General features: G+C 50.5%; 2 protein-coding genes across 3 annotated transcripts in view; one reads left to right on the top strand and one right to left on the bottom strand.

Annotated features, from left to right (window-relative positions):
• Positions 1-78: 78 nt before the first annotated feature.
• Positions 79-3,699, top strand: MAFF (MAF bZIP transcription factor F). Its single transcript, XM_064155266.1, has 3 exons — positions 79-462; positions 1,536-1,589; positions 1,675-3,699. Exons 2-3 carry the CDS (start codon positions 1,554-1,556, stop codon positions 2,086-2,088), a joined length of 450 nt encoding a protein of 149 aa, XP_064011336.1. The 5' UTR covers positions 79-462; positions 1,536-1,553; the 3' UTR covers positions 2,089-3,699.
• Positions 3,700-5,047: 1,348 nt separating this feature from the next.
• The window catches only part of TMEM184B (transmembrane protein 184B), a 30,623-nt gene continuing 21,601 nt past the window's right edge, over positions 5,048-14,069 (bottom strand). Inside the window, exons 6-10 of one of the 2 annotated variants that reach the window (XM_064155262.1) lie at positions 12,072-12,163; positions 11,606-11,775; positions 10,217-10,411; positions 9,336-9,359; positions 5,048-8,313 (exon numbers count right to left, since the gene is read on the bottom strand). In XM_064155262.1, coding sequence (XP_064011332.1) covers positions 8,072-8,313; positions 9,336-9,359; positions 10,217-10,411; positions 11,606-11,775; positions 12,072-12,163 — 723 coding nt within the window. In that variant the 3' untranslated portion in view covers positions 5,048-8,071. The remainder of the gene's footprint in view (positions 8,314-9,335; positions 9,360-10,216; positions 10,412-11,605; positions 11,776-12,071; positions 12,164-14,069) is intronic. The other variant, XM_064155263.1, reaches the window with a different exon arrangement.

Genomic DNA, 14,069 nt, shown 5'->3' with positions numbered 1-14,069 from the left:
GGCGGGGCAGAGCGGCGCGTGCCCCTGCGTCACGCCCGCCGCTATCCCGAAAAGGGCGGGAAGGCAGCGGCGCCATCTTTGTGAGGGGCTCCTTAAAGCGGCAGCAGCCCCTCTCGTCTGGGCTGCGGGTGTTCAGCTCCCGGGCAAGGCCCTTCCCCGGCGTGCCTCATCCTTAAAGCTGGGGAGCAGCCAGCCGCAGAGAAGCGTGGGTGCATTCGTTTAATAAGCTTGTTGGTGTCTCAGGCGGTGCTGTCCCCCCGGGAGCTGTAAGGGATACGGTCACTTTAAGAGCAGGGATCGCGTCGAGCGGCAGTGGGGGCGGGGCGGGATGACGTCACCGCATGACTGTGTTTTTATGAATGAAAAGAATCCGCGGGTGAGTAATCGCGGGGAGTGGGGTTGGAGGCGCCGCCCGACGGCCCGACCCGGCAGCGGCCCCACAGGGACCAGCGCGGCTACCCGGTAAGCACTGGCGGGGCAGACGGGGTGACCCCACTGGGGTGGTCCCTCCGCATACACCTCCGTCTTCTGTCCCCGCGGAGTGGTCGGGAAGGAGGGTGGCGGGCTTCGGCGCCGGCCGGAGGCTACTCTGCCGTCTCCGGGATCGAGGCAGGGTGGTGGTGTCCGTGATTGGACCGCCGTCTGCGCTTCCCTCCCGAATCTCGGCCACCGCCCCGGAGGGAGCCGCCGCCGGTCTCCCGGCTCGCCGGCGGCTCCCCGGCTCGGATTGCATCAGCTTTGAGCCTTCCCGGCTCCACCTTCCCCGCCGCCCCCCTCCAGCCCCTCGCTTCTCCGCACAGCTCTTTCGGCCCCGTCTTGGCTCCCCTCGCGTCTCCAGGAGTCCTGTATTGGGGAGGAGGCTTCCCGAGTTAGGCAGAGACTGCTGTGCTGCAGCCTCGGCTCACGGCTCTCTCCGAGTCCAGGGACGGGGAGTTACTGGCCATCGGCGAGCGGGCGGGCGCCGCTTCGGTGCCTTTCTCCCCTGGGGTGCTGAATCACGGGGCGGCCACTTCTCGTCCCCCTGCGTCGCGTGGTCACAGCCCCTACCCATGGCCGCTGGATCCCGCAGGCACCTGAGCCGCGATGCCCTCTCCTGCCGGGCATGATGGCATTAGGGTGGCACCTGCACGCGGGTCTCAGCTAGGTGGCTTCGCCGCGCTTTCGCGCCATGGTGCTCCTTTTGCTTTCCTTTCACCCTCGTGTGGGTCTGACCCGCGTTTTCTCCCTGCAAGAAGGATTTGGTCTCCCGGCAGCTGGGCTGGGATATTTCAGGTCCCATGGGCAGAGCAGCATCACGACCACCTCTGCCTGGCATGAAGGGGGACTTGGAGGGCCACCCTTCCCCTGTTACTGTTTTAACTCTATACTGCTGTTACTGTTACTACGTACGTTTTAAAGGAACAGTAGTGAGTCACTTTGCCAGCAGAGGAGGACGTGGGCACCAGGCAAGGGACCAACAGGGTCATTGCCCTCTGCGCTGAGGTGAGAGGCACACAGGCTGGCAGTGACCACCTTTTCTCTCTGCTTTTTGGCAGGGTCAGCATCAGGCAAGAATGGCTGCAGAGGGGCTCTCCAGCAAGGCCCTGAAGGTGAGCACCAGTGGGACCTGAGGGCTGAGGGGCAGGGTTTCTGGTTTTGGGGGGGGTTTCAGGTGACCACCTCTGTCCACACTAGGTGAAGCGGGAGCTGGGGGAGAACACACCGCTGCTGTCAGATGAGGAGCTAATGGGGCTGTCAGTGCGGGAGCTCAACCACCACCTGCGAGGTCTCTCCAAGGAGGAGGTTGCCAGGCTGAAGCAGCGTCGGCGGACGCTGAAGAACCGGGGTTACGCTGCCAGCTGCCGGGTGAAGCGTGTCTGCCAGAAGGAAGAGCTGCAGAAGCAGAAGATGGAGTTGGAGTGGGAAGTGGACAAGCTAGCCCGGGAAAATGCTGCCATGCGCCTGGAGCTTGACACCCTCCGTGGCAAGTATGAGGCTCTGCAGGGCTTCGCCCGTACTGTGGCCACCCATGGGCCCTCCACCAAGGTAGCCACCGCCAGTGTCATCACCATCGTCAAGTCTGGTGCCAACCAGGCTGCCTACTCCTAGTGCTGGCCTCCATCCCCTGGGTGGGAACAGACCACCTGGGGTGTCTTCCCACATGAGTTGTTGCCCATAACCTCCCTGACCTCTTTCCAGATGGGTCCTGTGCCCAAAATCATCTTCCTTTCATCCCTTGACCTCCAGCTCCCCCATGTGGGCAGGGCTGCCACAGCATGGGTGCTGGGATTGGAGGAGAGGACCCCAGCAGTGGCCCAAACAGCCCCCTTCCCTCCAACCCAACTCCATCCCCTGCTGCAGCCTCCCTGGCTGTGCACTCCTTGACTTAGTGGGGTGCAGGCAGGAGAAGGTGACCCCATACAGGCAGCAGTGGGAAGCATTTCATGGCTCCAAGCTGGCAGGAAAACCCTGAGTGCCTCTTTTCAAGGAGAGCACAAGAGGCCTGAGTGTGTGCCAGGCACTCCAGGAGCACATGGCAGGGAGGGAGGAGAGAGCAAGGGGGCAGAAGGGATACAGTGAAGAGAGATGTCAGCATTGGCCCCAGAACTTGGACCATGGCTAGAGCAGGGTGAGAGGTGGCAACATGGCTGGAGTCTCCAGAGGTTGAGAGGGCAAGGGAAGGTGGCAGTGGGAGAGAAAGTGGCTGCAGATTGGTAGGTGGTAAGGATGAGGGGGATGGGAAAGTGATGTGAGAGCTTGTGGTGCTGAGGGAGCCCGGAGGTGATAGAACTGGGCATGCGAGCAGGTCAACCCAGGCTGTTGTCCACAAAGGAGAGAAGCAGTGGTGCTGTTTTATCTCTCTGCATCACACACATCCTTCACGCCTCTTCCTGCCTACAGGACGCTCAGCCTGGCTGGCTGGGTGGCTCTGAAATGTGGCAGGAAGGAAACGGAGGCAGCTGGAGCAGAGATAAACACTGTTTTGCTCCACATGGGCTGGATTGTACAGCCCCACCAAGCACTCCCTGGCGCCCCGCCGCCTACAAAGCCCATGGAAAGATGCTCCTGGCCCCCAGGAGCCTGAGCTGCGGAGGCAGAGAGAAGGGTGAATGTACAGGAGGTGGGAAATAGGGTGGAGAGCATCCCTGCCCCTGGGAGTTGCCTGGCAGACAGGTAGTCTCCTCCTTTTGGTTTTCCTCCAGTTTGGACACGTGTGTGACAGCTGGCTCTTCAGCAGGCTGAAATGCTGGGTAAGAGTTGGGTTTGCTAAATACAAGGGGAGGTAATGGGAAACAGACCCTTCTTGCATCTGCTGCTGTAGATGATCCCCCCCACACCCCTTCCCCACACTTTGCTCCTGCCTGAGTTGCCACGCCAGCCACCCTTGGCTGCAGCCTCCAATCCCTTCCTGGAGAGAGGTGCCTGCCACTTGTGGAGAGGCACTGTGGTTAACATTCCCCCACCCCAGCTCCTCTTGGGTTTATTTATTGCACGAACATAAGTTATTTTCACGTCCTCTTTGCCATTCTGCCTCTTGGCACAGCCAGGATGTTGGTACAGAGCCGTACTTTATATTTTATATATGCAAATCACATTTTATCTTATATAGAGAAAAAGAAAAAAAACAAACTTATTTATTTTCTGACTTATGGTATGTGTCCTACCTGAATCCTCTGTATTTTGTAGACTTTACAAATAAAGCAAGTTGTTGGAGTTGTTGGTTTTTTTTCCACAGTGAGAGTGTGTTTGGTTATTCATCAACTCCAGGACAGAGCTGTGGCCTCAGACCAGGTTTTCTAGCTCACTCCAACTATGCTTCAGGGCATGTGCATGAATGTGCCCAGGGAGAGAGTACAACTTTTTAGGACAAACACAGATTCAATGAGGTCACCTCTGAGCCTCCTCTTCTCCACGAGAGGCTGAGGGAGCTGGGGTTGTTTAGTCTGGAGGAGGCTCAAGGGTGACCTCATTGCTGTCTACAACTACCTGAAGGGAGGCTGTAGCCAGGTGGGGTTGGGCTCTTCTCCCAGGCAACCAACAGAACAAGGGGACATAGTCTCAAATTGTGCTGGGGAAAAGCATAGGCTGAATATTAGGATGAAGTTCTTCACAGAGAGAGTGATTGGCATTGGAGTGGGCTGCCCAGGGAGGTGGTGGAGTCACCGCCCCTGAAGGTGTTAAAGAAAAGACTGGATGAGGCACTTAGTGCCATGGTCTAGTTGATTGGACAGGGCTGGGTGCTAGGTTGGACTGGATGAGCTTGGAGGTCTCTTCCAACCTGGTTGATTCTATGATTCTTACAGTCTCTGGAGGAAAAGAGATCATTCAACAAACTTAATGCAGAACATCACGTCCCAAAAATGTTGGTGTGTGCTGAATCTTTTCCTAGGAATGAATGCATTTTGCTGGAAAATTCCCTGCAGGCTGCCCTCTGACTTGGTGCAGGGAGAGAAGCAGGTGCAAATAGAACAGCTTCCCTGGTGAGCTCAGAGTCTGACTCAGGGACATCAAGGAGGAAAGCAGGGAGCTGGTGGCTGTGGCTGGCAAGGGAAGGAAGTGTGACAGGTTCCCTAGAGGGAAAAGCCACCCTTCCTTGGAGCTGGGGTGGAAGAGGTGAGCACATTTCCTTGAAGCAAGTGGACCAGGTCCCAACCTCACAGCACGCGGATGGTTATTCTGGATTTTATATTCACAGGTTTTTTTACATTCATGGTCCCTCTACCACTGCAAACTGCCCCAGAGCAGAAGAAATCAGTTGCTGCTTGCTGAGGCCTGTCAGAGAAAGCAGGCCCTTTTCCCCCACAGGTGTTCCACAGCCATGATCAGGACTCCCATTTATTTCAAGTTTCCAGACAAATGGATTTCACTCCTGCCTTGGGCCCTCAGTGATGTCTTGGCCCCAGGCTGCTGCAGCACTGCTTCTCCATCAGCTCCTGAATACACAGAGGGCACAAAGCTCTCCTCCTAAAGACTAGGAAGACAGGACGCACCGATGCACCACGCCTCAGCAATGATTAAAGCTGAAAAAAAAAATCAGCCAGACAACAGCACACAGAGGCAGCTTAAGTACAATCTATATTATCTCTATAATTTTATTTGTCATCATATTTGCTCATTTCTGCAGAGTATAACGTCACAAAGACCAAAATAGAGAGCGGCTTGTCGCTGAGCTCACATCAGTTAAACACGATAGGTACAAAACTAGGTGACTCTGTCTTATTTATCATACTTCTTTTTTCAGTCATTTATATACAAAGAACTACCCTATATGGAAAAATAATAAAGTCCCCTGGGTATGTTACATGGTAAACAAAAAGGAAGGAGAAGGGAAGCAGGTGAGGGAGAGCAGCTCCAAGGGCCTACTCCTAGAACCAACACATTGGCTGGGGCCCTGGGCTACCATGAGCAGACCTGCAAGACCACAGATGCCTTGATCTCCTCAGTCTCAAGCTCTGGGTCTTTGATATTTGTTTATCTGAGCCAGAGCAGATTGAGAGCCAGTCCTTGCTCTGGCACTTGCCTGTCATAAGGGAGAGCAGGAAGCTCAGAGATCATTTGTGTGGTGTTAAAAAATCTCTATGTATATAAAATTATAACGCATGGCAGCTGGCTGTCATTCGGGCACTGGTTCTTCACCAGGCTTCTTCGAAGGCAGCTAGTGCAAAAGGGTTAGACTTGAAACCACAAGCTACAGGAAGCTTTGAGAATATCCAGATCCTCTGCACAGCACAAACATATGCAGCATAAATTTCAGAATAATGTCTATAAAAAAAAGAGAATTGCTTCCCCAAGCCTGCATCACCTTCGAGCTCAACGAGACAACCCCAGAGATTTCAGATCTCTGCCACCCAGCACAACAAAGCTTGGGGGCAGTCACCTATTAAGTGACACTGGGACATCACCAAGGCCTGCAAATTCTATGATTAAATGCATGGAAAAGGGAGGAAGGGATCATGTCCCACGCCCCACTTTACTGAGAGAGCGGGAAGTGTTTAACATAAATACCTCACACTACAGGACTATTAATTGAAGCGGTGGAAGATGGAAGGAAAGCCCACTCAATCCTCAGCCCTGCTTTCCAGGCAACTTACAGTGTGAGGAAAAGGAGTTTTTACACCAAGCCCACACAAAGCCTGGCTGAGAGCATGTGCACGTCCATTCAAGCAGCGACAGATTTAGGAGCAGCAGTAGCTGCATGGCATTGCAGGATGTGTGCAATTGGGGAAACCCAGCAGCAGAGAAGCTGCTGGATTCACTGACTGCCTTCAGCTTTCTCAGGAGTCAGCACTGCTGCTCCCACCTGCTTCACCATCTTCCCAAAATGAAGAGTATGGAAGGAGACACTGTCCTTAATTAAGCTTCCCCTCACAGCAGGGAACAAACCCAACTCTCTTCAAGCCCATTTCCCCCCCGCTCATGACCACATGCTTCTGAGGAAATGAGGAGCATTTTGCTCACAGTTGCAAGCACATAGATTAGGATACAAGAGGAAAGGTAAACTTCAAGCAGTAACCAGGCTGCAGTTCTCCTAGTAGAGCAATGGGAAGAAATCTGGAAATGCACAGGTCTGCTGATGGCAGTGGGCACCAAGTGGGAGAGGAAGAGAGAAACTACAGCCAAGAAAACACCAGCCTGCTCCAACGTCTCCCATTTTGCTTCCTGCTTAGGGTTAGTGACACCTTAGTGTGCTCACCCCTCCTCCCCTCGACAATTTTAAGCAAGCAAGAGACATTTCCTGGACCCTAGACAGACCTACAGAGGAATCATTATTTTTTTATCCACTAAATACTTATGGACCAATCCAAAATCAAAGGAAAACTTCTTTTCCTGCTTCCATGGGTGCTGGCTCCACCTTTGACAGCACTGCAGCTGCTGCAAGGCCTGTGAAATGTGCAGCAACTGCTGCCTGGGATACTGAGGGACAATTCTAACCAGCCACATCATGTCAGGTTTCAAGTCTGCTCCAGTTTGGGCCAAAATAGTTATGGAAATAAAACACAAAGGAGTGTGCAACATCCCTCCCTGAATACTCCAGCCTAAGGGCAAAAACATGTGCAGCCTGCAGGGAAAGTGAGTGATGACAAGCATGGTGAGAGTTACCTACAAGCAACCAGGACCTGCTCTGGAAGCTGCCTGGTCCAATTCGCACCTTTAAGAGGAGCAACTACAGCAGTGGGGGACAGCAAACATCAAGAAAAATGTTTCCCATGTTTACAGATCTTCCTTTCACAACGGGAAATGAAAGGGCTCTACACACTTCCACCATTAACAAGGCCAGTCTTCAGTCTTGCTAGCAGGAGACAGACACTGCAGGGAGGCTTCTTGCCACAGGAACACAGGAGAGATGGGAAACTGACACCTGGTGATTAGAAAACACCACTCTTGTGAGACAGTAATTCCATCCCTGCTGAGCTTCAACAAGCATCAGCTTTGATGGAGAACAGGATGGGATACAGAGAGCAGAGGAACAGGACTAAAATCCTGTCCTTTTCCTCCTTGCTCACTCAAGTACAGCACAATCAGGTGCTTAGGAGGGTGGGGGCAGATGTTCCTTACTAAGCACTCAAGGCAATGGTTATAGAGAGACCAATCTCCGATCTGATCCTCAGGAACACTTATCACTGCATCCTAATCCCAATTCCCAAGGATCACAGAGATGTTAGTACCAGAGAGCTAGGAAAGAAAACTGTGCCTATGTCAGCCATTCAGGAAGAGGAATATAAAGCAGTCAGGTTGTCCAGATGAAGGGAAAAAAAAAAATGTTTAGCCAGAAGTCCAGGCTCAGGCCAGTTGCATTCAACACCAAGCTGGGCAGGTGGGGGAAGCCAGAGCCCCAAATCCAGGAGCTTTGTGTCAGTTAATTCCAGTTGATTGCTGCCTGCGTGGAATGGGCTGGAGAATGGAGTCCTGGCCGTTCCCCCACCTCCACGCTGCTCATTGCGTCCATATACACCAAAGCTACTGGAAGTGCCCACTTCTGCAACCTGCACCCTCTAGAACTGATATGACCTGCGTGGTTCTGCTTCAATAAATTAAAAGAAAAGAGGGAGGAGAGCAGGAAAAGGACAGCCTGTGCTGGCAGCTGTCCCCTCTAGAACTCGTCGTCGGAGCTCAGCAGGAGGGTCTTCTCGGTGTCGCGGGCGCCCGAGCAGCTGTGGGAGCGCGAGATAACCTGGCTGCCGTTGCGCCAGGGCGGACCGTGCTCCAGCGTTGACTGCTGGGTGTACTGCTGGTAGGCTGGGGAGAAGTTGTGGATGGCATCTTGGACGATGTCATGGGGATTCATGGTCTCCTTGAGGCTGCTGGAGATGCTCTTCATGGGAGCACAGCGACCTGTTGAAGTAAGGTGGGGAGGGATAAGTGAAGAATACTGCTGCCTTCCCCCACGCCCCGGAACATGAAGGTAAGCAGAATGAGAACCATGCACTCCTAAGGTCCTGCAGAAGGTACAGACTTCCTTAATCAGCTGCTGGGAAAATCCCACACATAGTGTCACATTTTAACAGTAGTGCTCCTCAATCCAGATACTGCTAGCCAAGTGAATCCATCTCAGCACCAAAATGGGACACATGCCACCAGAAAAAACCTTCACTACACACTACATGTGCTGGCTTAGGTATGCAGTGAAGACAGGTGGGTAGAGAGGTGCTCCTATAAAGGGTTTCAGGAGACAAAACTCAAGGAAATTCTAAAAATACAGGAGAAAAGGCATTGCCATTCCCACTTACTGCAAATTAGACTCATGGGTGGTATCAAAATGCCCACAAGAGATTATAGAAGTGGAAAGCAACATAAAAGGAGGGCAACAGGCAGTACTAAGAGGCAGAACCACTCCATATGTGTAGAGTGTCACAGCAATACTGTGAAGGAAACAGCTCTTGGAGATTGCCCTGCCCAAATGCTAAGCACAGAAGAAGGTTGTGTGTCTTTCCAGGAGCTGCCATTTCTCACAGCTTCTAGTTCCCATTTCCAGTATGGGCTTCTGGCTCTACTCAGTCCCAGGGATGAACTCCATGAATGATCAAAACATGCTAATCATCTGTGGCAATCACGAATGTGAAGGGAGGCTGAGGTGGGACAGCAAACCCTAAATCCTTTAAGAGCCTGTGCAATTCTTTGGAGAGATTCACACAGTCCTACCAGAAAGACTCTAAATCCAGGTTTTATCCCACTGCCCATGGGGGTCGTTTTATAGCTTACGATCCAGAAAACCCCAAAGTGGCTGTAAGGCAATCAAGTAACAGACCTACAAGGAAAGGGGAATCAGGGACAGAGCAGGCAGGAAGGGAATCAGATAGAACAGTATCCCGGTTAAAAACCAGTGAAGACAAACACACAGAGCATGCTGTACCTACCGTATGGCCCATATGATGGAACAGCTGCACCAGAGACGAGTGGCCAAAGCAAGGGAGAGAGAAAAGGGAGAGGAGAGAGAGAAAGAGAGAGAGGAAATAACAAGGACTGAACAAGACCCACCACCAAAACATATCCTACTGTACTAGCCAGCAGTTTACTCTTTCATCATCCACAGATGTAACCTTGTCTAGCTGCAGCCGGTGTCCTGCCAAAATCTCTAGGGCTGGCTGGGATCACCTACATGAACATGGCTGTTGTTTTCTCACACCTAAGCACAGATTCTCCCCACTAGGACAGAACTCCCTTATTTGGGGAACACTGAACGTACTTGCACAGACTGGACACAACAACCCTCTTTTCCCAGAGAGAATGTCCACTTCCCTCTTCCCCAGAACAAGACTCATAGCAGCTCAGAAGTCACAGTGTCATTACAGGAAGATTCTCCTCCTCCAAGCCAAACACATTGCCAAAGTATAGCTTCATTCTCATGAGCCAGACTCAAAACAGGACCTGTTTCAGGCCCTCTCCCTCCTGCTCTAGTCTGTTACACAATCGGGAGCAATGGAGTTCCCCTCTGGGGAGACAGGAGGAAGGACAAACCCACTCTGCCAAAAGCATGCAACTTCTTGCAACCCTCAGGTCTGCAACAAGCTTTCGTGGGTGGCACACTGGGGAACTGAAAAGGGGACGATGCAATGCAGGCAAGGTCTCTGCCCTGCAGTGCCATTGCACAATTGATCTGCTCAGACACCACGGAGGAGAGGATACAATGTTTTTCCAGGCGCTCAGGTTGGGAGTCATACGAGCGTGTTGGTTGCTAGAGGGATCAGGTCCCACCCAGTCCAAACAGACAGGCCACATGCACTGGCATATTTCCTACCTTGGGCATCAAGTCTCTTGTCCACATACACCTTGTATGTGAAGGCATGGCGCAGGGCGATGGCTGCAAAGAACATCTCCACGCAGATGATGAAGTCCTGATACCCAGCAGCTACAGTGCCTTCACCCACAGACACGTTGGCAGAGTGGATTTTGGGGATGGCACCACATTTTTCCAAGATGGCCAACAGCATTCCTACACAAAGCAACAAGCTCATGTAAACGTGCAGAAAACATGTAAGGAATGGGAACAGCTGTCTGTGCTGTGCTGTCCTAGGTGCAAAACCACCTACAGAGAAGCTACAGAGTGGGCTAGATACACCCATCTGTGATCACCTCGATGAAAGAGAAAGGAGTGAGGCAAATTATGTTCAAGCAAGGAATGTTCAAACACTGACCCTCTTCTAATCTCAGATGACACACAATCGGTGGAAGTCACTGCTGCAGGACTTAAGTCCAAAAGAGTAAGCAGCAGTCAGATATTTCTCTTAGCACTTCCAGTAGCTAGAGTAAAACCTGAAGTAAGAAACATTTTCCTTTAAGCACAAAGTGTTTTTGACACACCATTGCAAGAAAAGTATTTCTCCCTGTCTGTAGCTAGATGGCTGAAAAATTCCAGTGAAGGCAGAAAGTGTGTGACCAGATGTCTCAAGATGATAAACTAGACAGCTTATTAGTTTGTCTGTAGACAGGGAGGATGGGCCATACTCCAACTGTCCAAATTCCACTTAAACTCCTACTCAATTAGTCTTTGAAGTACAACTCAGTAAACTTAAGTAGAGCATTGAACAGGGATAATGCTTTGAACCAACTAGTAACAAGCACTAAGCTCAGGTGGAATTTCAGCTTTCTGAATATGCCTCTGCATCACATGCATGTTCTCTGGACATCATTCCAATCAGTGGTGCTCCTGTGAAGCACATGCTGCATTCAGCCAGCTTGCTGCATTCAGCCAGCCTGCTGCTTCATGTGAATCACAGACACACCATTAACATCTTATTTATGGAACATTCATTTAAAAAAGAGTGGTAACGTTTTTTAGATGTGCCACTTCAATCAATAAAATAGCAGGATGCAGATAAAATGTTAGCAGCTTGTGCTTTATTATTATTCCAAGGAAGGCACTCTTCATCCAAATAGATGATTTTGCCTGGGAGATGTGTGTGCACATGCACACAGACAGAGAGATAGTGAGGATTCAGAAGCACAGAAATGGATGAAAATGAGCAAAACAGGTTTTTCAGAGAAAAGCAGTGATAGATTATAAACCAAATACAGTAACACAAAAAGACATTCTGGATATTAATCAGTATCTGCTCTATCAACTCTTGTGTCTAAGACCCTGCACAGAGCAATTTGCACCTACCAAGGGAAGAGAAAAGCATCTTACCTTGCCAGAAGGACAGGAAGATTACAGACTTCACCATGAAGAATTTGAGAACTGGGCTATAAGGACTGAGCAGTTCACGTGTGGCGAAGTAGAAAAGGAAGAGGGCATAGAGTGCCAGGCTGACAGAGATGTTGTAAATGATCGTCACATAGAGGTAGCCGCTGGTTACACTGCAAAGAGAAGAGACAGAAACGCCTGAGATTTCAGCAAGATCTTTTCCCCTGCTGTTGTCACTGGGGAGTTCTAAGACTCCGTTTCCTTCCTGCCTTGCTGTCCTATTCCCTCCCCGCAAACCGAGGTAGAGAAAACCTGAAACCAACAGGCTTATCACTGCCCTTTTCTCCCATGCACATTCAGCCTGTGTTGTCTCCTGTCTTTTCCCACAGCTTAGTACAGACATGAACCATAAGCACAGTTGGACAGAGAAGGGGCAGCTGAGGCATGTATGCTAGGAAAAGGAACTTACTCAAAGTCACCATCCTGGTACTTGCCGAAGGCCTGAAGGATGACTGTGCTGATCGCCATCAGGGGCTTCACCACACAAAACTGCAGGGTAGCCTACAGGAAGGCGGGAGGCAGAATGAGAAGACAGAAGGTCCAAGAGGCCAAGTTCCCACACCAGCACAACAACAGTGTCTCCACTGGGCAGCACAGCAATGCAATACAATCCAGCCCCACAAAGACTCAGACCCTACTGCTTGCTAATCAATTGTGCTTGAAGACCGAAGCACCCAACAGAAGAATGTTCAGAAGAAGTATGTGTACCATCTACTTGTCCAGGACAGGAGGAAGAACTTCTCTGTAGGTTGGTCCTTATACCCTGCTCACTTGCTCTCTTCCAGAGCTGTCTTTCATAGGCTGTGCTGCAGCACATTTATGCCCAAGGGGAAAAAAAACCCCAACCTACAGTGTGCTATGGCATGGACACAGCAAGTTCAACAAAGGGATACCAGGGAAGGGAGGCAAACTCAAATCCATTGCTGCTACAAAGCAGCAATTTTCCCTTCTGGAAAACAGGGGAATGTGGCTTTCTGAGGAGGAACTCTGACAACTGCCATCATACTAAGGCATTTGACATACACAGCAATGCATGTTGCCAGACAGAAAGTGAGAGCTATTCAGCTGTCACCCATAGGGCCTTTACTGAATCTCCCAAGGCTCCATAGCACTCGAGATGAGCTCTATCCATTCTGACAGTATAAATCACTACTTCTGTTGGGACTGCTCCTATTGTGCTTCATCATGCTGGAAACATTGAAGTTCAAGGTCCTAAGATGGCAGAGGTTTGTGACCCTAAAAAAGTCACACATATCTCCCTGAAGTAGCATGGACAAGCCTGGGCAGGTGTTGATCTGTGCACGTGTTGGGAGGGCTGCATATGGGAAGAAGTCAAAACCAAACCAGAAATAATTGCTTTGGATACAATGCAATTTGTTAGTGGTCATAAGACTTCAAGGAGATTAAAAACCCCAGCACATGCCAGTTAGTGAGTCACTGTAAATATGTGAACTGGAAAAGGTCAAGCTAATTCGTAAACAACTCTGTCCTCTGAGCTTCCCTTCCTTCCAATCTGGGGATGTTTTAACCATTTCCTTGCAATCCAAACCACTATGTCCTATTTTTAGTTGCTTCCCTAGAAGATGCTACAGCATACAGGAAGCACATGGCTGGTGTGTGACCCATCTGTGAGGGTCACCAGACAGATCCAGCAAAGAATCTTTATCAAGACATCTTCAAGGAAATAAGCTTCCTAGATTTTACACCACAGCCCCCAGCACACAACCTGGCTGCTGAAAGGCTGCAGGCAACCTAAGAAGACCAACCCACAGCAAACATTTGCCTGAGAACAGCCTGGGGTGGGAGAGTGAAGATGTAATGGTTATAGCACACGGATTCCTTCAAGATGAAAAGGGCAGGAAAGAGCAGAAAATGGGCATGTAGTGGTGGGAAGCAAAAGGAATGCTGAAGATACTGAGAACAGGGATAACATGGGAAAGATGCTCCTTCCAGCACATTCTTCCTAATCATCACAATAATGGATACTGAGCAGAGCAGCACTGAGATGTGCTCTGTTGCCCTTTCACACTATCCTTCCCAGGAATTTGCCTTGAAAGGTCTTGTGCAGCAATCCTGGAGGTCTGAAAGCACCAGAAAGCAAATCCTGGTGTCATATATGTCTCACTAAGTTAACATTAATCTCAAGCCAAGAATGGTGGCAGTATTTAAACATCCCTCTCTTACAGGCTCCACAGCAGACTTAGTTTACAAAATGCAGGCCTGACCAGGACTGCTGCTAGATAGCAGCAATATCCACCTAAGTCAGATTTACCAAATGAGCTGAGGATCTGGAGAAGCCACCAAAATGACCCATTCACCCCATCCCCTGAAAAAGAAAAAAAAAAGAAAAGACAAAAGAAAGAAAAGGGAGGGGGAACTTTCTGGTTTTCAATGTTGTGAAAAAAAT

This window comes from Pogoniulus pusillus, chromosome 15 (assembly GCF_015220805.1).
Source record: "Pogoniulus pusillus isolate bPogPus1 chromosome 15, bPogPus1.pri, whole genome shotgun sequence".
In the NCBI taxonomy this organism is placed as follows: domain Eukaryota; kingdom Metazoa; phylum Chordata; class Aves; order Piciformes; family Lybiidae; genus Pogoniulus; species Pogoniulus pusillus.
Note: the sequence above shows the minus strand (reverse complement) of the source record. Positions and strands in the feature narration are given on the sequence as shown.

What these genes read in the sequence shown, in the direction of transcription:
- MAFF (XM_064155266.1), top strand. Translation starts at nt 1,554, where the DNA reads ATGGCTGCAGAGGGGCTCTCCAGCAAGGCCCTGAAG. An exon ending in TCTCCAGCAAGGCCCTGAAG is followed by an intron (nt 1,590 to 1,674) that starts GTGAGCACCAGT and finishes TGTCCACACTAG; the next exon opens with GTGAAGCGGGAGCTGGGGGA.